The sequence below is a fragment of the Staurois parvus genome, unplaced genomic scaffold (genome assembly GCF_062004578.1).
Source record: "Staurois parvus isolate SC_StPar_1 unplaced genomic scaffold, SC_StPar_1.0 ptg000698l, whole genome shotgun sequence".
NCBI classification, from domain to species: domain Eukaryota; kingdom Metazoa; phylum Chordata; class Amphibia; order Anura; family Ranidae; genus Staurois; species Staurois parvus.
Window position 1 is genome coordinate 5,827,501 of NW_028318494.1, and position 27,971 is coordinate 5,855,471.

The following is a 27,971-nucleotide window of genomic DNA, read 5'->3' on the forward strand; positions in this document are numbered from 1 at the left end:
AAATACATAAAATATTCCTTTCCTGACCTTACTCTGAGATCCACATAAACATCATTATAACACATACACGCTACATTTTCAGAGCAGCCCTGCTCCAGACTTCAAGGGTTTCTTAAACCTAAAATCGTTATTGTGTTCCGGATCCATACATTAAAAATTCTCTATCACACTGAAAAGTCTCCTCGAGGCACCTATGGGAGAATCTGGACACAATGTTGCAATTTATGAGGTTCATATAGTAAATTGCATTGATTGACTGTGATCAGTCACAATTCCCAAAACTGCCTGATCTGTAAGAAACTCCATCTGTTGGACATAATGGTGATGTAGAGCATGCATGCAATAACAGCAATGTCACCAGACTGTTGCATACAGTTTATATAAGGCATACATGTTTTAAAGGCATTGCCACTGGACTGTTGGATATATTGGTTAGGTACAGCATGCATGCTCCAATAGCAATGTCACCAAACTGTTGGATATTTATTTATTTAATTCATTAATTAATTTATTTATTACAGGTACTTATATAGTGCTGTCAATTTAAGCAGCACTTTGCATATATATTGTACATTTACCTCAGTCCCAACCCTCAAGGGGCGTATAATCTAAGGTCCCTAACTCACATTTATATATACACATACTAGGACCAATTTAGACAGGATCCAATTAACCTACCAGTATGTTTTTGGAGTGTGGGAGGAAACCGGAGTACCCGGAGGAAACCCACACAGGCACAGGGAGAACGTGCAAACTCCAGGCAGGTGGTATCATGGTTGGGATTCGAACCAACAACCCTAGTACTGCCTAACTGTTTAGGATATAAAGTATAGAATGCATGGTTTAATAGAAGTGGTAACGGACTGTTGGATAAAATGTTATATATGGCATCCTTCAATAGCAATCCCACTGGACTGTTGGATATAATTATATATAGCATGCATGTTTCAAGAGCAATGCAACCAAACTTTTGGATAAAACTTTATATATACCATCCGTCAATAGCAATGTAAATGAACTGCCATGCTTTAATAGCAATGTCACCAGACTGTTGGATATATTGGTTATGTATAGCATGTATGCTTAAATAGCAATGCCACCGGTTGTTGGATATGTATAGCATGCCTGCTTCAACAGCAATGCCACCAGACTGTTGGATATATTTATTTATTACAGGTACTTGTATAGAGCTGTCAATTTACACAGCACTTTACATATATATTGTACATTTACATCAGTCCCTAACCCTCAATGGGCATACAATCTAAAGTCCCTAACTCACATTCATACATACACATACTAGGGCCAATATAGACAGGATCCAATTAACCTACCAGCATGTTTAGAGTGTGGGAGGAAACCGGAGTACCCAGAGGAAACTCACGCAGGCACAGGGAGAACATGCAAACTCCAGGCAGGTGGTGCTGTGGTTGGGATTTGAACCAATGACCCAAGTATTGCCAGGTGGAAATGCTAACCCTTTAGCCACTGTGCTGCCCTAATATGTTGGTTATGTATAGCATGCCTACTTCAATAGCAATGGTACCAGACTACTGGATATATTGGCTATGTATAGCACGCATGCTCCATAGAAATGCCACCATTGTTGGATATATTGGTTATGTATAGTATACATGCTTCAATAGCAATGCCACCGGTTGTTGGATATATTGGTTATGTATAGCATGCCTACTTCTATAGCAATGGCATTGGACTGCTGGATATACTTATGTATACATTAGCAATGCCACCGGTTGTTGGATATATTGGTTATATATAGCATGCCTACTTCTATAGCAATGCTACTGGACAAGTGAATATAAGTTTATGTAAAGCATGAATGCTTCAGTAGCAATGACATTGGACTGTTGGATATACTTATGTATAGCATGCCTGCTTCAACAGCAATGCCACCAGACTGATGGATATTTTGGTTATGTTATAGCATGAATACTCTGGACTGTTGCATTTAATATAAAGCATTATTCTTCAATAGCAATGTCACCAAACTGTTTAATATAATGGTTATGTATAGTACAGTATGTGTGCTTCAACAGCAATACCGCTGAACTGTTGCATTTAACGTAGACCATGATTCTTCAATGCCACCGAATAGTTGGCTATTATGGTTACAATAATATGCATGCTTCAATAGCAATGCTACTGGGCTGTTGGATATAAGTTTATGTAAAAGGTTTCCTTCCACAGCAATGCCTCTGGATGTACAGGCTCCAATACCATCAGACTGTCGATGAATACATGGCCCCTGGACTGTTGATGTACAGGCTCCAATACCATCAGACTGTCGATGAATACATGGCCCCTGGACCAGGGGCGGACTGACAACTCATGGGGCCCCCGGGCAATAGGGGATCATGGGGCCCCTGTGTCCTTGCCCAAACTCAAAAAAGCCTATGAAAAAGTAACCAGGCAGGGGCGGACTGACAACTCATGGGGCCCCGGGCAACAGGGGATCATGGGGCCCCTGTGTCCTTGCTCAAACTCAAAAAAGCCTATGAAAAAGGTACCAGGGGCATCTCATGGGGCCCCCTACTGACCCCGGGCCCTCGGGCAGTGCCCGAGTTTCCAAATGGTCAGTCCGCCCCTGATCTGGACTGTTGATGCACAGGCTCCGATACCATCAGACTGTCGATGAATACATGGCCCCTGGACTGTTGATGTACAGGCTCCAATACCATCAGACTGTCGATGAATACATGGCCCCTGGACTGTTGATGTACAGGCTCCAATACCATCAGACTGTCGATGAATACATGGCCCCTGGACTGTTAGATTTAAGTTTACGTAGAACATGTTTTATGGGTTGTTGATGAATAGGCTCCAACAGCATAGCCATCGGACTATTGATGAATACTCTGACAGCATTGCCTCCAAACGGTTGGATATACGTTTATGTATAGCATGCATGCTCCAATAGCAATGCCACCAAATTACTTCCATTTCAGACACTGCTCCGGCAATGTTTAGGCAAAATGCAATAACCGGTTGTATAAAAGCATTGTTGTGCTATAAGCAGACAACCCACCAGTGCATGGGACAGGGCCAACTTTATCACCGATGTAAACGAAGATCTCGCTTACCTGTGTGCAATGTACAGAAGAAGACGGTGAGGATTTTGAAGAGTCCCAGGGCTTTGGGTCCTGCCCCTCTCCCCATACCCATCCATCCAGCTCGGGCTTTAACCACAATCCTCGCCCTGGACAAACAGAAAGGAGAGAATGGATCACACTCCAAGCAAGAGATCAACTTTGTGCAAAGCTCCCCCTGCCAGAAAGCACTGCAATGAAAGATTACACTATGCTCCCCCCCCCCTCCACATCTTCCTCCTCCTCCTCCTCCAGTACAACACAAGAGCTATCAATCACCTCTACTCCCTTCCAATGCCTGGCCAGCTACTCCTTCCTTCCCAGCCCCCATCCTTGTGTGATCTCAGTGGAATCCACCCACCACTGGGCTCTTGTTACACAGGCCTGCCATAGCAGGAGGAGCGAGGCACAGATTCCTCCTCACACCTCCAGCAACTGAGAAAACACTCAGGCTTGCACACAGCCCAATAAGTAAAACCCCTGAAGGGAAAATAAACACAGGCTGTACCTATCCGGGGAGGGTTGTCACCAGATGTCACACTCTCCGAGAAGGGAAAAATGTGTGACCTTTCATGTAACAATTAACACAAGGCGGCCTTCTCCGGCTGTACACAAAGTTACCAACAGAAGAAAAAAAAAAAGTACATGGATTTCCTGGTGGGCGATTGCCTGCGATAAAATGCTCGATTATTTTATTTAATTTTTTTCCATTAGTATTGTCACCCAGCCAAAAGATGGAAGAACCTGCTTTCCCCATTAGTACACCAAATTTCCATTACACTTCTCTACTGGCTCTGATAGAGCGTAAAACATGGAGGAGTTGGATGCTGCACGTTGGATTTCATTTTAATCATCTTTCAAGTATCCTATTTGTGTGTTTCCTACATAATGCTACTTTGCAACATGGTAATTACCAATCCAAACGAAAAGAAGTAACCCAAAAAAAAGTACAGATGAAAAGTACAGTAACCCAAGTCCACATGCACACAGGCACCTGAGCTCTCTTGACGTAAGGCCACAGGCACATAGGACACCTAAGCCCACACAATGTAATACAACATGCACACAGGCACCTGAACCCATTCAACGTAAGGCCATATGCACACGGGACCTGAGCCGGCTCAATGCAAGGTCACATGTAAATGGGCACCTGAGCCCTTTCAACATAAGGCCACATGCACACGGCACCAGAGCCAGCTCAAATGGTCATATGTACATGGTCACCTCAGCCCGTTCAACTTAAGACGACATGCACACAGGCACCCGAGCCCGCTCAAATGCAAGGTCACATGTATATGGGCACCTGAGCCCACTCAACATAAGGCAACATGAACATGGCACCTCAGCCCGCTCAATGCAAGGTCACATGTATATGGGCACCTGAGCCCGCTCAACGTAAGGCAACATGCACATGGCACCTGAGCCCGCTCAATGCAAGGTCACATGTATATGGGCACCTGAGCCCGCTCAACGTAAGGCAACATGCACATGGCACCTGAGCCAGCTCAAATGCAAGGTCACATGTACATGGGCACCTCAACCCGTTCAACATAAGGCAACATGCACACAGGCACCTGAGCCCACTCAGCACAAGGTCACATGTACATGGGCATCTCAGCCCGTTAAACATAAAACAACATGCACATGGGACCTGAGTTTGCTCAATGCAAGGTCACATGTACATGGGCACCTCAGCCCGTTCAACGTAAGACAACATGCACACAGGCACCTGAGCCTGCTTAATGCAAGGTTACATGTACATGGCCAACTGAGCCTGCCTAATGTAAAACCACATGCACACGGGGCACCTGAGCCTGCTCAACAGGCACCCCTAAAGTCCTAAGGGCAGTAAACTAGCCCTTTGTTTAAAAGTTTTGAAGACCCCTGCTCTATAATATATGCCACAAGAAAATGTTGCGTCGTATTATGATGTATATTATATCGGGCAGCAGGATAATATATCTGTTCTTGTTAGCATGTTGGAAGACTATGGGGGAGATTTACTAAAATCTGGTGCAGCTGTGCATGGTAGCCAATCAGCTTCTAACTTCAGCTTGTTCAATAAAGCTTTGGTGATAAAACCCGGAAGCTGATTGGTTTCTATGTAGAGCTGCACCAGGTTTTGTACTCTCCAGTTTTGGTAAATATCATCCAATATCTTAGTGTTGTGACGGAAAGCTATTTAACGTTTTTGGACAGTTTTTGAAGTCAAGAGGGATTAGAACCCCTGACAGGTTTTTATTGCTGTCTGTGTCAGATGTAGTCCTCATGTACACGGGATGTTTTTACAGCGGCTGTTTTTGTTTTTTGACGTTTTTTTTCTACAGCCAGTACACCCCCCAGCATGTTATCCTATGTGTCCATACACACATAGACTGGAATCAATGATTTTTGGCAGGGATGTTTTTTGGCTTGAAAAAGACCCCAGAACTAATGGGTTTCTAGAAGAGTTTTTAGCTGTAAAAACACTTTAATGCTGAAAAACGCGGCAAAACGCAGTAAAACGCAGCAAACCGGGCGTTTTGGACTTTTTTAACCGAAAAAACCCTAAAAGAACACCTAAAAACACAAATGCAGAAAAATGCCGCTAAACGTGGCAAAATGCCAATGCAAAAACACTAAACAAAGCTGAAAACCCCACGTTATTAACGGGACTTTACACAGCTAATGTTACCAGCGTTATCAAAACACCCCGTGTGTATGGAGCCTTACCTTCTTTAATTGTTCTGTTTAGTTATCAAAAATGAAAGAAAATGCTTAGTCCTCATGCACGCGGGACGTTTTTACAGCGGCTGTTTTTGGCTTTTGACGTTTTTATTCTACAGCCAGTTAACCCCCCAGCATGTTATCCTATGTGTCCATACACACATAGACTGGAATCAATGTTTTTTGGCCAGAAAAAAACCCCCAGGACTAAGTAAGTTCTAGAGGAGTTTTTTAGCTGTAAAAAAAAGCGTGGTAAAATGTGACAAACCAGCGTTTTTGCACGTTCTTTTTTACCAAAAAAAATTTTTTTGGGGAAAACAACTGCAAATGCGAAAAAGCATGGCAAAACTCTGCTAACCGCTAATATAAAAACGCTGAAAAATTCAAGTTTTTAATGTGACTTTTTTTTCTTTTTTAATTTAAACATTTATTAATTTTGCAGATAAACAAGTTATACAAACATACTCATTAAAACCTTAGCATATTATCAAAACATTTATTTGTTAAAGGTACTTATATAGCACTGTCAATTTACACAGCGCTTTACATATATATTGTACATTCACATCAGTCCCTAACCCTCAAGGGGTGTACAATCTAAGGTCCCTAACTCACATTCATATACAAGGGCCAATTTAGACAGGATCCAATTAACCTACCAGCATGTCTTTGGAGTGGGAGGAAATTGGAGTACCCAGAGGAAACCCACGCAGGCACAGGGAGAACATGCAAACTCCAGGCAGGAGGTGTCGTGGCTGGGATTCGAACCAATGACCCAAGTACTGCCAGGTGGAAGTGCTAACCATTTAGCCACTGTGCTGCCATTTATGGTTTTGTCCCTCCCCCCATCCAATCCCTGACCCCTTCTGCTCTGCATTTTTCCTGTTCATTTCTGGAGATCGTAATCCCTGTAAAGGAAGAACAAAATATTTTTCCATATTATTCTATGTTAATCCCCCATAACCTCTAAGGCTAGCCTTGACTTTTTGAATTCCTCCCATTTGTTCCATCTTGTATGGTGACTCTCCATCTTATCTTCATTCAAATGATAAAGTTCCTCCAATTTACATAGTTGATCCACCCAGTCCTTTATTTTCGGCACCTCCTGTCTCCTCCAATACTTGGGTATCAGTCCCTTTGCTGCATTTAAATAGTACAATAAACCGGATTCTTTGTATTTTTTAACTTAAAGCTTAGTACTATGAAAAAGGCAAATCTCTGGGTCTACTAGAATATCATCCTTTGTAATTTCCTGAATCAAGCTTACTATTTTCCCCCAATACTCTTGTATTTTAGAACACTTCCACCATGTGTGATACATTGTGCCTCGGGGTGATATACCATCTTACCAAACACTTAGAATTCATTTCTACCTCCTGCATATTTATATTTCTGTGGATTATTCTATACATTTTTCTCTGTTTTTCCGCATCTATTGTAACTCCTATTTCTCTTTCCCATTTTTCTATATATAGAGGACTTATATCTGCATTTATTTCAGTGAGAATCTTATATATTTTAGAGGTTCCGTGTTTCCCATCTCCCGTTTTTTAATGTGACTTATGTCACATTACTGTCACTTAATGGTAATGTTACCACAGTGTACATGGAGCCCTAATTCTGAGTTGTCATCAACACATTTATAGAGGGGAATCTTCCAATGGGGACACTAGTTCTTGTGACAACCAGGGATTCCATCACGTTGGAGGGATTTTCTCTCACTTCCTGTTGTGTCTATGGGACAGGAAGTGAAGGCAAACCCCCCCCCCCCCCCCAATAACATAAGCCTTCCTTACTCAAAGTTTTTCCTTTAGTTCTATTGTAATGTGTCATACAACGGTTCTTTTTTTATCATATTGAAAACCTGTCTCAGAGCAGCAAGCTTGGGTTCACAGTAATGCATTATGGGAAACCGCATGTAATTCACACAGGAATCGCACCGCATTCCTGTGCGAATTACATGCAATGTCTGTGCAGTGTGATTTATTTATTTCAGGTACTTATATAGTGCTGTCAATTTACACAGCACTTTCCACATATATATATTGTACATTCACATCAGTCCCTAACCCTCAAGGGGTGTACAATCTAAGATCCCTAACTCACATTCATACATACACATACTAGGGCCAATTTAGACAGGAGCCAATTAACCTACCAGCATGTCTTTGGAGTGTGGGAGGAAACCAGAGCACCCAAAGGAAACCCACACAAGCACAGGGAGAACATGCAAACTCCATGCAGGAGGTGCCATGGTCAGGAATCAAACCCATGACCCATTTACTGCAAGGCAGATGTGCTAACCACTAAGCCACTGTGCCGCCCGAGTTGAGCCATCTTATTATTATACAGGATTTATATAGCGCCGACAGTTTGCTCAGCGCTTTACAACATGGATGGAGACAATATACCAACAATACAGTTCAATACACGAGGGGTTCGAGGGCCCTGCTCCTTGGAGCTTACAATCTAGGAGGGAGGGGATAGTGGTACAAGAGGTAAGCTGTGGGGGATGGAGTGGTAGGAAGAGTAGAGGATTCCAGTATTAGCTGGGGTCGGTGTAGGCTTTCCTGAAGAGATAGGTTTTCAGAGTGCGCCTAAAAGTGAGCAGAGTAGGCGATAGCCTGATAGATTGGGGTAGGGAGTTCCAAAGGATGGGTGAAGCCCTTGAGAAATCCTGAAAATGGGCATGGGAGGAGGAGACAAAGGAGCTAGAGATTAGGAGGTCTTGCAAGATTTTGTATGGCTCAACTTGCTTTGCATCTGCACCAAAAAGGTGTAGGACCCTTTTTCTTTTTTTACCCGCATCGCATGGGTGTTCTCACTCATGTGATACAATTTCTGGCAATCACACTGCGTTTTCCGATCTCTTTCTGGGTGTCATTAATGTAACACTGACATTTGCACCAGATTGCATGAACGCAGTGCGAGACACACAGGATTTGCAGCTTTTCCACACTGCATTGGTGTGAACCCACACTAAGCCCGGGTTCACACTTGTGCGGTGCGGCATATCACATGCGATTTGTGTGAGGTGCGATTTGAGCCATACATTTTGTATGGCTCTAATCGGACCGCACCTGCACCAGAAAAGGTGCAGGACCTTTTTTTTGGTCCTCACTAGAATCGGATCGCATGAGTATTAACACCTATGCGATCTGATTCCGCACATCGCACCGCGTTTTGTGGACCGATTTCCGGGTGTTGTTAACTTAACATACACACCTGCAAAGGGTTCACATGAATGGGGTGCGATTCTGATGCGGTACGGAATTTGCACAGAAACCAATGTGAATTCCGCACCGCATCAGTGTGAACCCGGGCTCAATCTGATTTATGAAGCCTATAGCAGAGAACATTGGCATAAAAAGGCAGCCAATCAGCTTGCATCTTTCTTTTTTCTTGGAATAAGGAACAGCAGTTCCCATTGGTTCAGTTTCTCTTTTGTGTCAGTTTTCTTTGCAGGACTTTTCATTGTTCTGAGTGCAGTACATCTCAGCACACATGCATCTCTGTACAAAGAGCAGCTTATGAAAAGCTCGTCCTGCAAATTCAAAGACGGAAGTCGTACGTTCTTTTAATAATGATCCATCCTCAGAATAATATCCTACACAAGGATACATCTGCATTCGAGTCCGTCAACCATAAGGAACAGTCGTGCAAATTCCAGAAGTGAAATGTTTGAGTTTGTGGTCTTGACAGAAACATGAATACAAGTCACAAATATCCTTTTAACCCTTTCTAGAGCAGGGTGTCACGTCACACAGCTAAATGACTTAAAGGAGAAGTCCTTTTGCAAAAAAACAAATTCTAATAAATTATTATTATTATTATACAGTGTTTATATAGCGTTAAGAGGTTTGCTCAGCACTGTACATTAAAGTGGGGGACAGAACATGAGACAATACAGTAACAAAACAAAACACGAGGGGTTGGAGGGCCCTGCTCCTTGGAGCTTACAATCTAGGAGGAAGGGGATAGTGGTACAGGAGGAAGTGGCTGTGGGGGATGGAGTGATAGGAGGAGTGGAGGAGATCGGCTGTTAGGTGAGGGTGGGGTAGGTTTCCCTGAAGAGATGGGTTTTCAGAGTGTGCCTAAAGGTGAGGAGGGTAGGTGACAGTCTGATGGATTGGGGTAGTGAGTTCCAGAGGATGGGGGAAGTCCTGGAGAAGTCCTGCAGTTGGGCGTGGGAGGAGGAGACCAGGGAGCTAGAAAGTAGGAGGTCTTGTGAGGAGCGAAGAGTACAGGTTGGGTGGTATTTGGGTATCAGGTCGGTGAGGTAGTTTGGGGCAGCGTTATGAATGGCTTTGTATGTCAGTGTTAGAAGCTTGAATTTAAAGCGTTGGGCAATCGGGAGCCAGTGGAGGGATTGGCAGAGGGGGGTGGCAGAAGCGGAGCGGTTGGTAAGGTGGATGAGTCTGGCCGATGAGTTCAGGATAGACTGAAGTGGGGATAGTCTGTGATGAGGTAGGCCAGTGAGGAGGGAGTTGCAGTAGTCCAGACGTGAGATAATAAGGGAGTGAATGAGTTGGTTAGTAGTGTCTGGGGTTAGGAACGAACGTATTTTGGAGATGTTGCGGAGGTGGAGCCTGCATGAGTTTGCCAACGAATGGACATGGGGCTGGAAGGACAGGTTTGAGTCTAGAGTGACACCTAGAACTTTGGCTTGCAGGGTGGGACTGATGGTGGCGTTGTTGGTTGTGATGGAGAGGGTAGGGGGGGGCTGGGGGCGCGGGCTGGGGGGAAAACTAGGAGCTTGGTTTTGGAAAGGTTCAATTTGAGGAAATGGAGCGACATCCAGTCTGATATGTCGTTCAGTAGGTGGGTGATACGGGCAGAGACTGAAGGGGTGAGGCGAGGGGTGGAGAGGTAAATTTGCACCCACATTGCAAAAAGCAACAAAATGTTAATTTTTATTATGCATAGAGCAGGGGTGTCAAACTGGCGGCCCTTCATCTGCTGCAAAACTACAAGTTCCATCATACCTCTGCCTTTGAAAGTCATGCTTGTAATTGTTAATCTTGCAATGTCTCATGGGACTTGTAGTTCTGTAACAGCTGGAGGGTCACAGGTTGAGCACCCATGCATTAGATAGTACAAAGGGCTATATACTTATCTCCCCCCACCTCCTTCCTTTCTCTTACAGGTTGCCATTAGTTAATGCAAAGTTACCCAGCAACAACACGCATATTGGCTATTTCTGGTAGGTTGTGCATCCACCACCCAAAGTATAGCGCCCGGTCCTGTTCTCAGAAAATATGGCATTATTGCCACTAGATGGCGCAGAGGAGCATACTTATTGCCTATGATAGTTAGTGCCATCTAGTGGTCATAATGCAGTCATTCCAGCATTCACACATTCAAATTACAGAGAATATAGCCTGGAAACAATTGATTTTGACACAGAAAGAATTTACATGCAGTTTGGATGGATAGACAGCTATGCTAATTTTTTTATGCCTACATCCCTGAAGTCATCTGCACATCAAAAGAGATGGAGTGGAGCATCATCTGGGGGCTGGTTGCTACGGCCTGGAAAAGTCAGTGGCCTCCTGCAGACATCATTAAAAGGGGTTAGCTACCAGGACCTGGAAGAGTCATTCGTCCCCCTGAAGATGTCAATAGGAGACCAGCCTCTAGGACCCAGATGAGAGAGCTGCTTTTCTGATGGTGATTTCATTAGAGGGCCAGCTGCCAGGACGTGAAAGAGACATATGCTCTCCTCATGGTGTCATCAAGACCAGTTGCTAGGACCTGGAAGTCAGCCAGCCTCCTGAGGACATCATCAGGGGTTCAGCTGCTAGGACCTGGAAGAGTTAACCTACCCCTTGATGACATCAATTGGAAGCTAGATTCTAGGAACCAGAGGGGAGTGCAGAGTTTCTGATGACGTCATTAGAAAGCTGGCTAGGGGACTTGGAAGCGAAAACCGTCCTTCTGATGACATCATCAGGGGATCAGCTGCTAGGGCCCAGATGAGCCAAAGGGCCTTCTGATGATATCATTAGAGGACCAGCTGCTAGGACCCAGTGGAGTCAACCAGCCTCCTGATAATGTCATTAGGAGGCTGGCTGCTAGGAACCAGAAGAGACAGCTGGCCTCCTGATGATGTCAGCAAAGAAGATAGTGGTCCAGGACTCAGTGTACAGTGGCTTTCAGCAACAACACTGCATTTTCTGGGCAGGTATGGTAATTGCTTGTAACCCGGCACACTAGGTAAGCTGGGGTTAAGAGGAAAACTGACCTGTGGGGGGGTGACTTTCCACTTTAAGTTGGTTATCCTGATGTTGGAGGCCCATATGACTGTCTAGAAGGCATGCACAGATGCAGGCATGATACGACAGTTAGGCCCAGGGGCGGACTGACAACTCATGGGGCCCCCGGTCAATAGGGGATCATGGGGACCCTTGTTTTTTTCGGTCATGTTGGAAAATTCACGGCCGATTTTCCCGGCAATGATGGGCAAATCGGCCGATCGTTTTACCGATAAAAAATCTGCGCATGAGCCGTGACCTGCAAGGGACAAACGTTATGTTGTGAACAGGGGCGAACTGACAACTCATGGGGCCCCCGGGCAATAGGGGATCATGGGGCCCCTGTGTCCTTGCCCAACTCAAAAAAGCCTATGAAAAAGGTACCAGGGCATCTCATGGGGCCCCCTACTGACCCCAGGCCCTCGGGCACTGCCCGAGTTTCCAAATGGTCAGTCCGTCCCTGGTTAGGCCTCATTCATATGGGCATACTACAGTGTGCACCTGTGTGAGAGCAGTGTTTACCTGCATGGGAGATTCATAGGTGTTCCAAGCATTCCCGTGCACCAGCGCCCACACAGTTGTAGATTGGGAGCAGCGTCTGTGTCCAAGCAGCTGCTGCATCCCCATTGACATGAATGGAACCCCATGTGGGTAAACACGGCCCTCACTCGGATGTACACTGTAGTATGCCTGTGTGAATGTCTTAAAGTATTTCTTTTTATCACAGTTAATCTTCAAATACTCCATGACTCCAATCAGGTCTATCAGACTTTGTGATCAGAAAATATTAAATAAAAGTGAATTTCCATAAAAAATAAAGTAGAGATAATATTTTGTTTCTTTACACTTCAGAAATGACAATGCCGGTTGCTTTGTTACGGTTCAGACATAGTGTGTTTGTTATGGAGACAGTAACAACTTTGGAATAAAAACAAGACGGCAATGCTCCATAGAAGTGAATGGAAACATTCCCCATTTGATGGAAGGTGTCACTGAACACGGATCCTTTGAAGGCCAGCACCTCGGCACATGCATTCTGACATTCTGAAGAGTCAGCAATCCTTTAGTTTATTGATCTGCCATTCTGACACAGGAAAGAGAAAGGTGCAGAGACTCCGAACACAACACATTTCTCACCTGGCCTGTTGCATTTATAAAAAAAATAACCTAATCTGGACTAAAAAGTTGTTTTTTTTATTACTTTTACAAATGTATACAGTGCTGTGAAAACGTTTTTGCCCCGTTCCTGATTTTTTTTTTTTTTTGATGATGTGGACAACCCCTATTGGTGGAAGTCACAATTCTAGTGGTGGGTCCTCTGTCATAGGAACCAGAAGAACTAATGAGGGTGGTCCAATGGATCAAAGAAGATAAGGAGAGAGAAAAAATGCCTGGTCCTCATGACATGATATCAGCTTGACTCAGAGGAAACCATGACTTGGATCCACTATACTGCAGGGTGGCTTAGGATGAGGTTTTTGGCATCATGACTGCAGAGTAAGGTAACTGATGTATAATGCACTATTTAAATTACATTTTTGCCTGGAGTTGGGCTTTACTCTGCTCGTACCACTAGATCTACAGACTGTTAGACGAGCATTTTTCGCTGTAAATGACTTCCATTTCTGTTTTATACTTATTATAGGCTCCATACGAATTGCTCAGGTTTTTGACAGATCTTCTCTAGGACAAACTACATAATTTACAAACTCACTTGAAGCTATAGCCTTCTCTTTTTAATGTATATCTTTCATCAGGTGATGACAGACTCCCGATGGGGGGGGGGGGGGGGGGGGTTGGGGAACAATCATTAGCAGAGGTAGGGGACTCATTATTGTGGAGCAGCTGTTCAAGAGCTGGAGAGCCTGAGGTGTGACCACAGCCCACATGAACTCATGATGTTGCTGACAACGGGGTTCAGCTTCAGAGTGCCATGGCCATCTACAACTATGACAACACCGTCTATGGGGAAGCTGGTGAGTGTTACTTATCAACAGAGCTTCAGGTGCCTCTCGTCGTGGGAAAAAATATTATAATTATTATACAGTATTTATATAGCGCCAAAGGGTATGCTCAGCGTTGTACAGTAGCAAGGGGACAGAACATGAGACAAGACAGTAACAGTACAATACACAAGGGGTTCGAGGGCCCTGCTCTTTCGAGCTTACAATCTAGGAGGGAGGGGAAGGTGGTACAGGAGGAGATGGTTGTGGGGGATGGAGTGGTGGGAGGAGTGGAGGAGGTTAGTTGTTAGGTGAGGTCAGGTGTTAGGGGAGGTTGGGGTAGGCTTCCCTGAAGAGGAGGGTTTTCAGGGTGCGCCTGAAGGTGAGGAGGGTAGGTGACAGTCTGATGGATTGGGGTAGGGAGTTCCAGAGGATGGGAGAAGTCCTGGAGAAGTCCTGCAATTGGGCGTGGGAGGAGACCAGGGAGCTAGAGAGTAGGAGGTCCTGTGAGGAGCGGAGGGCACGGGTAGGGTAGTATTTGGGTATCAGGTCAGTTATGTAGTTCGGGGTGGCATTGTGAACGGCTTTGTAGGTCAGAGTTAGCAGTTTGAATTTGATGCGTTGGGCAATCGGGAGCCAATGAAGGGATTGGCAGAGTGGGGAGGCAGATGTGGAGCAGTTGGTGAGGTGGAAGTATATATAATTATACATTTGCTGCACAAATTACAGATATGTTGTCTTGGAGTGGATCCTCTAAAATTACTATAGTCCTATTGGGATGTAATCTTTGCTGGGAATCTTTCATGTGAACATGACTACAGGTACCTCTACCATTCTTTGTTTTCTCATACCATCCTAGAAGATGGTTACTTCTTTCATTCATGGTCACTTGACCTGGTGGCTTTTCCTGTTTTTTTTTTATTGGTTTTAATAATAAAGGTGGTTTTTGGTACTTATCTTGGGTCATCAACCAAATTAATTTTTTTTAATATATTGTTTTTTTTGTAGTATGTATTGTTACATATTTTCCATGATTTTTGGAGAGGCACCTGGAGCTCTTTTGATAAATAGTGTTCACTAATTTTGCATTTGGAGACAAGGTGCTCTCCTCTCCTTTTATTCTCAGGGTCAATGTCCTTCCCCCCCCCTTTCTTTGTAATTAAAATGATGTCTTTAAAGGATATGTTCACATTTGGAACATGTTACATGTACCACCCGTATTCTGACAGGTCTGCAGGAGACCTGCATTGCATCAGTGATCTACTGATCGCTGGTGCAATGCTTTCCAGGCTCCTTTGGACAAAAATAATGAATGCACAATGTTTACCTGCTGTTTTTGTCCAAATGGTGAACTTATTATTTAAAGTATCCTTCATGGTTTTATCTAGTCAAGTGTGAAGTTGGAACCATCTAATCAGTTGGTGTCCACTCCCTCCCCCTCCCCTCTTTTTTTAAACTAGCATTAGTTAGCTGACCGGTTTAAGCCCCCTTTCCTGCTGGTACACTTTTGCCACTCTGGAATGCACCTTTTCAGCAGGAGCATCAAAATTATTTCCCTTTAAATCCTATGAGCCTTTTCATATTGCTGTGCAATATAGTCTTTTAGCGTTCTCCTCAAAAGTGCACCAAAGAAGCATCTTCCTTTAAAGTCAATAGGAATCGCACCAAAAATGCACCCAGGGTATATTTTTAGGTGCATTTTTGTGGTCGTGTGACACATATATGCCATTTGGTAAAGAGCGGGCACCTGCCAGAGTCCTTAACAACCAGTGAATAGCTGATTGTTAAGGAGCGTGGAGCTGGCACATGCCAGCTACTTGAAAGGAACTACGCGGGTCCCTCAATTTTTCATTCGAGAGGTGTTGGGCAGGAGGCGGTCAACAGGGTCACTCACTGAGTGAATTTCAGCCATCGCACTCCGTGTATGGCCAGTTTCACTCACGCTGCTGCATCTATGGAAGAAGCCAAGGTTGTCACCCAGACTGGATTTCAGACAAGTCTTCCTCTCCATTACATGGGTTGTGGAAGGATTAGTAGTTTACAGAAGTAAGGTAAGATTGTTTGTTCTTTCAGTTCCACTCACAGGAAGAAGAGACAAGGACACTGCATTTCTGGCAGGATCAACAAGTACTTTCTACACAACTGAAAATATTCCTAAAAGCCTAAAAAATGAAAATGAATGCAGCCACCACATTCAAGGACTGGTAAGCTGCAGTACATTCAAATTTTGTTCTTATGTTGAGATATCCTTCAACCAAAATCCCATACAGCCCTTTTCGGTAGGTTTAGGGTTAATAAGCAGAATTGTCAAATCAAGGTAAGATGAATCATTGTGAGCAGGCGGGTAGTATAAACATTTATAAATACATTATACAGAGCGCTGATAAAAGCAGGTCCATGGTGAGGAAAGATAAGCACAATGTCATCCCCATCCATTAACAAGTATGGGGAGATCAGTCAGAGAGAGGACTCTTCACCGCACTCTGGCCATGTGTACACCTTTATTTATATCTGCCGTCCATATGTACAGTGCTCTCTGGGCTGCCATGTGAGGACAAAGCTGGAGAATAGAAACAGCGGCTGAAATCTGAATATTTCCAAATCAGCAAAAGAAAAAATATGTTTAATCGGTTACAGAAACAAGGGTACTGATAGATCTGCAATCAAAAGATAAAACTAATTAGGCTTTAAAATGGACCTATAACCATTAAAGATCACTCCCTCGCCACTGACGCCTCCAATCATCCCTCTTAAGCAATTTGAAAAAAAAAAATCCTTTTTTACATTTTTGTTTAATAGTTTTTACTTTTGCCATCTTCGCCTAGATGAGGAAGACATATACTGTGCAAATACCTGTGCATGCCTTGCGCATGCGCAGACACATGGCTGGGCTATAGGACCTGGCAGTGACCTGCAATGTGTCTGCACATGCATGAAATCACACTAAACTCCCCATGCATGTGCAGACACACTACAAGTCTTTTAGGTCCCATAGACTGGCAGAGAGCTGTGGCGCATCTGCACATGAGCATGGGGCTTAGCGCACTTTTGCCTATGTGCAGGTATGCCGTGGGTGTCTGCCAGGTCCTAAGATGGTGGTACAAGATTAGAGCCCCAAGGGGGAACTTTGGGCTGGTAGAGGACAACTCTGGACTCCATGGACTAGTAAGTATCTATTTTTCATTTACATACAGGAACAATTACCATAGAATAAACATATAATAACTTTAAAGAGAGCAGTTGAATATGCCCTACTTATGAAAGAACAATGGAATAGAAGAGCCACACCACTGCGAAGAGGTTCAGACACAACTTTATACCAAAAAAAGTTAGGGGAGAATCCAAAAAGTAGCCAATGCATTTTGGAGGTCTAAGAGTGCACTCTTCATCAGAGCTTGGTTGAGAACAATGTGAATAGACTTGAAGTGAACTGGACCATTCATGTTACATATGGAGATACTTTCCAAGTGCCAGGTCACAATTTAGTTGTCTTGGCCATGGTGAATAAGATACCCCCAGCCTTTGCTTTATAACAGATATTCTCAATTAGGGTTCCTCCAGAGGTTGTTAGGAGCTCCTTGAACTGTAGATGAATGACCTCTTATTGATGGTGCCTTCATAGACTAAGGTCCAACACCACATGGCCAGTAGCATGACACCAATGATAGTGAAGAGATGGATGTTGCTCAACTGACCCCAGGAGTCCAATGTTGAGGAATGGCCTCAGCTGCTGTTCTGGCCATTCCCTCTGAAGCATTCGCCCCGCCAACCTTTGTGACCAAACTCTGGTGGAAGAGGCAAAACGCATCAGTGGGCCTGGCCAGAACGAGGCTGAGACCATTCCTCAAAATTGGTATCCTGGAGTCGGTTGAGCAGAGTTAATTCCTTCACTTATATTGGCTGACACTAGAACTGCTCGGACTCATGCTTCCCTGTTCTCACTTGCTGGTGGGGTGATCCTTTTCCTTCCATCCATAGCTTGGAGCAGCACCATATGATATACTTTTCACTATGACACCAATAATCTTTAAAGCTGTTTTCTAACCACAAATGTCTTGGAGAACCACATGTGCCCCCTTCATCAGGGCTTGATTGACAACAACGTACAGTAAATGGACAAGAAGTGAACTGGAAAAAAACACCCCGTGTATTCAGTAGGTGATGTACAATACATAATTGGATTATAGCATTTGGAGATACTTTCCAGGTGCCAGGCCACATTTTAGATGCCTTGGCCATGGCGACTAAGATATCCCCACAGCCATACTCAGTCAGAGTTCCGTGGAAACCTAGGGTTCGTACAGAGGTTGTTAGGGGTTCCTTGAGTTCTAGATGATTGATCTTCCATTGATGATGCCTTCAGAGATCCGGGTCCAGCCTTGCTCTATACTAGCTATTCTCAACCAGGCTTCAATGAAACCCTAAGGTTCCTCCAGAGGTTCTTAGGGGTTCCTTGAGCTGTAGATAATTGACCTCCCATTGATGGTGTTTTCCTAGATCCAGGTCCAGCCTTGTTATATACCAGACATTCTCAACTAGGGTTCCTCTGAAGGTTACTAGGGGTTCCTTGAGCTGTAGATAATTGACCCCCCATTGATGGTGTTTTCCTAGATCCAGGTCCAGCCTTGTTATATACCAGACATTCTCAACTAGGGTTCCTCTGAAGGTTAATAGGGGTTCCTTGAGCTGTAGATAACTGACCTACCATTGATGATGCCTTCAAAGATCCAGGTCCATCCTTGCTCTATAACAGACATTCTCAACCAGGCATCCATGGAACCCTAAAGTTCTTTCAGAGGTCCTTAGTGGTTCCTTGAACTGTAGATAATTGACCTCCCATTGATGGTGTACCTTTATCGATCCAGATCCATCACCACCTGACCAGTAGCATGACACCAATGATCTTTAGAGCCCTCTTCTAACCACAAATGTAAAGGGGGGGGGGGGTGTTATTCTTCCCACGTAAAGAGCGTTTTTCTTTTTTCTTGAGACCTTTAATGGACTATCATACCAAGGATTCCCCAAGATGTGGAGATTATTTCAGGGGTTCCTCTGAGTAAAAAGATTGAGAAAGCCTGCCCTATACACTTCCAGATATCATTCATTTGCAGTATCCAAGTGTATAATACAATAGAACACCTTTTGTGAGTTCGGAAAAACGTTTTTTTATACACTTTTGATTTTTTTTCCATTCCTGTACCGCATCATTTGAACTGAGAAAGGAATAAATCCAAACAGAAGCTATTGAGCCCAGAGGGGTGGGGGAGGGGGGATGGAACTGCAGAGGAGTGCAGACTTTCTAAAGCAAGTGACAGTTATTTAGTGTTGGGAATGGAATATTCACTTGGACAAATACGGCCTCATTTATCAAAGTGTCTTTCATACAAACTGCCTGTCTTACCTCATAGCAACCTTTCAGGTTAAGGCTGGGAAGGCACCATGGCAGCTGAAAAAAATGAAATGTGACTGTTTGCAATATAGACAGCTATTGTGAAAAAGCACTTTGATAAATGGCGCCAATATAGACAACTACGCAGAACTGTACACCACCGTAGATAACATGGCTGGCTTCTACTTTTGTCAGTGCGGCTACTTCAAAAGACAGCTTAAGCCCGGGTTCACACTGATGCGGTGCAAAATTTGCTCCGGTTTCTCTGATTTTCGCACCGCATCACAATTGCACCCCGTTCACACGAACCATAGCGGGTGTGTATTTTAACCCCTTCACGTCGGATCGTCCTGGCGTGAAGAGGAGTTCCTGCGCCGGGAGGTGGGCGGGACGGGCGTGGCTTAGTGTCTTGTGGCCGGCGTGACGTCACAACACGGCCGATCGAAAGAGTGGACCGGGACCTTTCCGTGAGTACCTCACATGTGTGCTGGGAGCATGCAGGGCGCGCGCTCTCAGCACATATGTTTTTTGCTACATGAATGCCAATGTGCGGCCGCTCGGCGTCTAGGCCCAAAAAATGTGCAGGACCCTTTTTTTGGTCTGCACTAGAATTGGATCGCATGGGTATTCACATCTATGCAATCCGAATCTGCACATCAAATCGCGTTTTGTTGTCCGATTTCGTGGTGTTGTTAGCTTAACATATACACCCACAGTGGTTGGCATGAACGGGGTGCCATTCTGATGCAATGCGGAATTATAATTATTATACAGTATTTATATAGCGCCAACAGTTTGCTCAGCGCTGTACATTATAATGGGAGACAGTACATGAGGCAGTACAGTAACAATACAATTCGATACACGAGGGGTTTGAGGGCCCTGCTCTTTGGAGCTTACAATCTAGGAGGGAGGGGATAGTGGTACAGGAGGAAATAACTCTGGGGGATGGTAGGAAGAGTGGAGGAGATCGGCAATTAGCCAAGGGCGGGGTAGGCTTCCCTGAAGAGGTGGGTTTTCAGGGTGCGCCTAAAGGAGAGGAGGGTAGGTGATAGTCTGATGGATTGGGGTAGGGAGTTCCAGAGGATGGGGGAAGCCCTGGAAAAGTCCTGGAGACGGGCATGGGAGGAGGAGACCAGGGAACTGTAGGAGGTCTTGCGAGGAGTGGAGAGTACGTTTTGGGTGGTAGATGGATATCAGGTCGGTGATGTAGTTTGGGGCAGTGTTATGAACAGCTTTGTACGTCAATGTTAGCATTTTGAATTTTATCCGTTGGGCAATCATGAATACTGAATAATATGTGAATTCACACAGAAACCGATGCGAATTCCACACCGCATCAGTGTGAATCCGGGCTAAAAGGAATCAAATATCCAGCAAGACAAATCGGTTTGTATGCATCGTCCTCTGCTGCTTATTCTCCATCTCTTGTAAAAAAAAAAAATCAAGTGGAAAATCAGAGAGATGAGACACCTGGCAGCTTGTCAGGATCCATCTTCTCATAAAGGCGAGGTGAGGTTTATGAGCCTTGTAAAAATGCAGCCAATTCTAAGTGCATTAGCAGGGGAAACATTTCCTTTAATTTCCAGAAAATAAAAAGTCAGGCAATGGCAGAGAGGCTACAAAAGCCTACTGATAGCCTCATTTTACAAGCTTCCATTTAGCTGCCTGATTCACAAATTACAAATTGGGAGATTTAAATGCTGGAGATTAGAGCCCCCGCACACTCATAAACGGAAGGTTATGTTACTGGGTTCTCTTCTGCGGGGCAGTACGGCATTTACCATTCATTCACATCAAGACACTTCCAAGGCTCCATTCCCATGTGTGCGGTATATTATTATTATTATTATTATACAGTATTTATAAAGCACCAACAGTTTGCTCAGCGCTGTACATTACAATGGGAGACAATACATGAGAGTACAGTAACAATACAATACACGAGGGGTGCGAGGGCCCTGCTCCTTGGAGCTTACAATCTAGGAGGGAGGGGATAGCGCTATGGGAGGAAAAGCTGTGGGGGATGGAGTGGTGGGGAGAGCGGAGGAGATCAGCAGTTAGGTGAGGGCGGGGTAGGCTTCCCTGAAGGATGGGTTTTCAGGGTGCGCCTAAAGGTGAGGAGTGTAGGTGACAGTCTGATGGATTGGGGTAGTGAGTTCCAGAGGATGGGGGAAGCCCTGGAAAAGTCCTGGAGACGGGCATGTAAGGAGGAGACCAGGGAGCTGGAGAGTAGGAGGTCTTGTGAGGAGCAGAGAGTGCGTTTTGGGTGGTAGATGGATATCAGGTCAGTGATGTAGTTTGGGGCAGTATTATGGACAGCTTTATACGTCAATGTTAGTATTTTGAATTTTATGCGTTGGGCAATCGGAAGCCAGTGGAGGGATTGGCAGAGGGGGGTGGCGGATATGGAGCAGTTGGTAAGGTGGATGAGTCTGGCCGCAGAATTCAGGATAGACTGAAGCGGGGATAGCCTGTGTTGGGCCAGCGAGGAGGGAGTTACAGTATCGCATGTGATTCGCACTGTGGAAAGCGAATGCGATTTGTGTACGGTGCGATTTTAGCCATACATTGTGTATGGCTCTGTTTGCACCGCACCAAAAAGGTGCAGGACTCTTTTGTGGGTCCACACTAGAATCGGATCACATGGGTGTTCACACCTATGCTATCCGATTCTGCACATTGCACCGTGTTTTGCGGACCGCTTTCGGGGTGTTGCTAACTTAACATACACACCCGCAACGGTTCGCATGAATGGGGTGCGATTCTGATGCGGTAAGAAATTTGCACAGAAAACACTGCGAATTCCGCACCGCATCAGTGTGAACCAAGGCTCAGGCTCCATTCACAGAAATGCGATTTTCATTGCGACTTTGCATTGCAACTTGATGTGACTTCGGATGAGTGCGACTTTGGCTTTGACCAAGGATAAGTATTTGTGCTGTACAAAGTCACACATGTATATTAATATTATACAGGATTTATATCGCGCCAGCAGTTTGCGCAGAGCTTTACAAAACGAAGGGTAGACATTACAGTTACAATACAATTTGCTACAAAAGGAAACAAATATCATTCAGGTGCAACTTTGGAGGGTTTACATTGAAGTCTAAGGCTACTTTCGCACTGATGCGCCGCAAAAACACAGCAAAAACGCACAGGCGCTTTTGCTGCGCTGAGCGTTTTTATAGGAAGGAAAAATGTCACCAGCACACCGAGGAACACCAATATGGGTCCAAAGGTTTTAATGAACGATCACATAGTTACAGCAAGGCAACGTTTCGGAGTCTCGCAGGACCCCTTCATCAGGCATGTGAGCGTTTTTATAGGACACGTGACTTCAAAACTAAACAAAAAACACTTCTCAGAGGTGTTTTTGAGGCGCATTTCAGGCGCTTTCCATTGATTTCAGTGGGAAGAGGCTTTTTTTTTTTTTAACTCACCAAACATGCTGCAAAGATGCTGCCAGCAGGAGTTTGTACATCGCACCGCAAGCGCAACGCCTCAGTGTGAAAACATACATAGACGTACATTCACATACACAGAGAAGCATTTTTCTTGAGCTTTTCAGGCGCTTTTTGTAACGCAAAAACGCTCCAAAAACTCTTCGGTGTGAAAGTAGCCTTAGGCCCTCAAGCCGCATGAAAGTCAGACCAAAGTAATGCAGGAACTACTTTCAAGCCGCTGCGACTTGAAGTCGCACAGATATGAATGGTACTCATTGGGAAACATGGCAGTTGCGACTTGTCATGCGACTTTGGATGCCAGTGTGAACGGGCTCTAATTGACGTGAAGGGGAAGGTGTGAAGTTTCCTTGACTGCATCATTTTAGCTATTTTTGGTGTTGCTTTCACAGATGTAAAGTGGTAGTAAAGTCATTTTTTTTCTCTTGTACCTACAGGTAATCCTATAATAAGACTTACCTGTAAGTACAATACATATCTCCTGAATGTACACCATTTAGGAGATATTTACTTTATCAGCGCCGATGAGGTCACCGACCTATGCGCAGTGCACTCTCAGTGGACGGCGTGCCATCTATTGGCCAGTTCAGCTCTGAGGAAGAGGTACAGCCTCGAAATGCATCAGCCATTAAGAAGTCTACAGTCCCCCACCAGACATCATTCTTTGTATGCAGTTCTTTTGGATTTTCCTGATCTGTTGAGGGCAGCAAGGCTCACATTCCTTAACCCCTTTCCGCCGGCGCCTCCCGGCCCTTTAAGAGTTTCAGAAGCCGAGAGGCAGGGCAGGCGGGGTTTAGGGATCATGTGACCGCCGTGTTGCGTCGTCACGGCGGTCACATGATCGGGAAAGGTCCCGATCGAAAGAGCAGACCAGGACCTTTCGTGAGTACCAGACATGTGTGTTGGAGCGAGCAGGGTGCGCGCTCTCAGCACATATGTTTTTTGTTAATTGCACGCAAATGTGCGGCCGCTCGGCGTCTAGGCCCAGATGCCGGCGTGAAGAGGTTAAATACTCCATGTGGGGCTACAGACATTGTGGAGTCCATTATCCAGTGCAGGAATTTAGGCATTCGGTTGCTTTTTTCTTCTTATCTACAGTTGCAAGAAATCCCAAGAATATTGCTACACTGAAACAGTTTTGTGAAGAGGAGTGGTCCAAAATGACTCCAGATCATTGTGCAGGTCTGATCTGCAACTACAGGAAATGTTTGGTTGAGGTTATTGCTGCCAAAGGAGGGTCAACCAGTTATTAAGTCCAAAGGTTCACATACTTTTTCCTCCCTGCACTGTGAATGTTTACATGTTATGTGCAATTAAACCATGGCAACATCTAATGTTTGTGTAGTATTATGTTCAGCAGACTGTGTTCTTCAATTGTTGTGACTTAGATGACGTTCAGAGCACATTTTATGCCCAATTCATGCAAAACTCCACGTAATCCCAAGGGGTTCACATACTTTTTCTTGCAACTGTATTGGGCAGAGGCTGTGGGATTGGGAACATGCTACATGTGCCGCCCTAAAAACAGGTAAAACATGTAACATGTTCCCAAAGGTGAACTTATACCAGGGGTGGACTGACAACTCATGGGGCCCCCGGGCAACAGGGGATCATGGGGCCCCTGTGTGCTCGTCCAAGCCAAACCAGACCCAAAAAAGCCCTGTTTTGCGTGGGCATGAGAGCCCATTCATTTAAATGGACTCCCGTGCCTGTGACACGCAGGAAAAGAAGTCCCTGCACTTCTTTGGAAAACGCAGCCCACACGGGAACCTCGATTCCCAGTACGGTTTCGTTTTCCAGTGCAGGCGGCGTGCCATTAGAACTAATGGCACCCGCCCGCGGGTCCGCAATTCTCTGTGTGGGTGGAGCAGCTGCACGGATTTTCGTGCGGATCTGCAGCGGCACCTCCCGCACAGATGTGAACCTAGGGTAAAGAGGGTTCATGCACTACTTTCATGCGACTTGAGTGCCATAGACAGCATTGTAAACTCCCAAAAGTCGCGTGAAAGTTGCATCTTAACATTATCAATGTGACAGTCGTGCAACAGTTAAAGCCAAAGTTGCATCCAAGTCACACCCATCCAAAGTTTCATCAAAGCTGCAATGGAACGGCACAAGTGTGAATCAGGGGTGGACTGACAACTCATGGGGACATCGGGCAATAGGGGGTCATGGGGCCCCTGTGTCCTGGCCCACACCCAAAAAAAGCTTATGAAAAAGCCAATGAAAGGTACCAGGGGCATCTCATGGGGCCCCCTACTGACCCCGGGCCCTCGGGCAGTGCCAACTCATGGGGCCCCCGGGCAATAGGGGGTCATGGGGCCCCTGTGTCCTTGCCCACACCCAAAAAATGCTTATGAAAAAGCCAATGAAAGGTACCAGGGGCATCTCATGGGGCCCCCTACTGACCCTGGGCCCTCGGGCAGTGCCAAATCATGGGGCCCCTGGGCAATAGGGGGTCATGGGACCTCTGTGTCCTGGCCCACACCCAAAAAAAGCTTATGAAAAAGCCAATGAAAGGTACCAGGGGCATCTCATGGGGCCCCCTACTGACCCCGGGCCCTCAGGCAGTGCTCGAGTGCTTAAATGGTCAGGCCGCCCCTGGTGTGAATAGAGATTAAGACCTGATTCAAATATATGCAGTGCGGGAAATTCTGCAAATCCTGAGCCTTTCCCACACCGCATTGAATCACACTCCGTTCATGTGATCTGCCACTGGTGTCAATGCTAAATTAATGACACCAAATACAGATCACAAAACGCAGAGTGATTGGAATCAGATCGCCTATGCGCCTATGCGATTTGATTCCAGTGTGGCAAAAAAAGGTTTCTGCACCTTTTTCTAGCGAGTGCGGTGCAAACTGAGCACATACAAAATAAACGGGCTCAAATCGCACTGCAAAGAATCGCATGTTATTTGAACAGGAATGCGGTACAATTCCTATCCAAATCGCATGAGATTTCGCACACCGCTATAGTGTGAATCCACTCTAAATCAGCTAAATGCATTCCTGGGCATCAGAATAAGAGGTGTGCAGAGTTATTGTTCATTTTCTTTAGAAAGCAGCCACAGCCTAGGTAGAAAAGCCTATCCCCTGTCAGCACGCTGTAGTGAAGAACCTTGGCTCTCTCTGTGGAAGCAGTGGTATCTCTGCAGTGGTCTCTCTACAGTGGTCTCTTTACAGTGGTCTCTCTGCAGTGGTCTTTCTACAGTGGTCTCTTTACAGTGGTCTCTTTACAGTGGTCTTTCTACAGTGGTCTCTTTACAGTGGTCTCTTTACAGTGGTCTCTCTGCAGTGGTCTTTCTACAGTGGTCTCTTTACAAAGGTCTCTCTGCAGTGGTCTTTCTACAGTGGTCTCTTTACAGTGGTCTCTCTGCAGTGGTCTTTCTACAGTGGTTTCTTTACAGTGGTCTCTTTACAGTGGTCTCTCTGCAGTGGTCTCTCTACAGTGGTCTCTCTGCAGTGGTCTCTCTGCCGTGGTCTGACACATCCCCTCTGCTGCTGAGTCAGAGTTAAAGCTCTTCAATTATCAGGGAGCATGGGTTTTGCTGATTGTATAGCTATAGCTCTGGGTGAGCAGAAGGGATTTTGGAACTCTGCTTCTATAGAGAGAATCAATGCTCTTCCCTACAGCATGCCAGCGGGGGACAGGCTTTTCTACTCAAGTTGTGGTTTCTTTCTCTAAAGAAAACAAAATGTGGGACTTTGCACACCTTGTATGTTGATGCACTTGGAATGCATTTAGCCAATTTTAACTGCAAAGGTCCTGTGGACTCCAAGTTACCTACAGACTTTAGTTGGGAGGCCCTCTGTGAACATACCACCTGCACGTCCAATGCCCTTTCTAATGAAACAATGTTGCATGAACAAGCACATTAGCATTAGGTAGAAGTGCATGTTTTACCATCAGAAGGGGGATGACTTGGCCACCAGATTTTCTTGGAGAATCACGATCAGGCTGCATGACTGCACTGATCCCAGAGGGATTGCCAAGGCTTGGTCGGAGATGCTGGGAAGCATATAACTCTTCCCCAATCCAACCATGACATTTTCTTATATCGGACAGCCACTTTTGGCGATTTAGCATCATGACATGTTGTTGGTTTCATTGTGTTGCATATTTTTTTGCCTTCTTTAACTGGAAAAATACACTGGAACAAATCTTCAGCTTTACATTGGGAGTTTATGTTGCCATAAACTCTTCATGCTGGTACATTGATAGAAGCTAATCCAGTTGCTTATTCATTGCATTAGGATTATGTTTTATTAGTGGAGGTTTTAGCTATAAAGGGCTTAGTATAAGCTGTCTAAGTAAAAGATGGCCAAAGCTTGATACATCAGAGGATGGTGGTTTTCGCCATCTTTAGAGGTCTACATGGCTGGCTTCCTGCATAAGAATCAGAGCACGGCTCCACCAAGGGATTGCGTTCATGCCTAGGGAATGGCCAAGGGAAGTCACAGATACACATCTGCAACATCTTCAGGTAAATAACAGACGTTTCCCTGACCAATACTTAAGAAATGTTGGCCAAGGTGGCAGCCATGACTTTGTTGCCCATCAGCAAAGCGGCTAAATGCCATCTCAGGTTATAACCTACACAATTAATATGATTTCCTAGAATGGTCATGTTGGAAGGCAACTGCAGAAAATTGTTGAACAATTGCTGTAAGATTAGTATTGTCATCCCATTCATACCACAGCTTTAAAAAAATTCCCTGTATATCTAAAACTTTAAAGAGGACTTCCAGGTATGGATATTTTATTCCACGTTACATAGATCCAGCTCAGACCATTGTAACTATGTATATACCATTCCTGGCTGATGCACCTGGAAGTTGGAAAGCAGTGAATTAGACAGGCAAGGGCCATTCTTCACACTGACCACCAATGCTGGGGCCATTCTTCCCACTGACCACCAATGCAAGGGCCATTCTTTCCAATGACCACCAATGCAAGGGCCATTCTTCCCACTGACCACCAATGCAAGGGACATTCTTCCCACTGACCACCAATGCAAGGGACATTCTTTCCAATGACCACCAATGCAAGGGACATTATTTCCAATGACCACCAATGCAAGGGACATTATTTCCAATGACCACCAA

General features: G+C 45.1%; 1 protein-coding gene across 1 annotated transcript in view; it reads right to left on the reverse strand.

Annotated features, from left to right (window-relative positions):
* Positions 1–27,971, reverse strand: part of RGMA (repulsive guidance molecule BMP co-receptor a) — a 95,863-nt gene that overhangs the window by 45,308 nt on the left and 22,584 nt on the right. Inside the window, exon 2 of the mRNA XM_089653103.1 lies at positions 3,102–3,217. Within this exon, the coding sequence (XP_089509229.1) occupies positions 3,102–3,217 (116 nt within the window). The remainder of the gene's footprint in view (positions 1–3,101; positions 3,218–27,971) is intronic.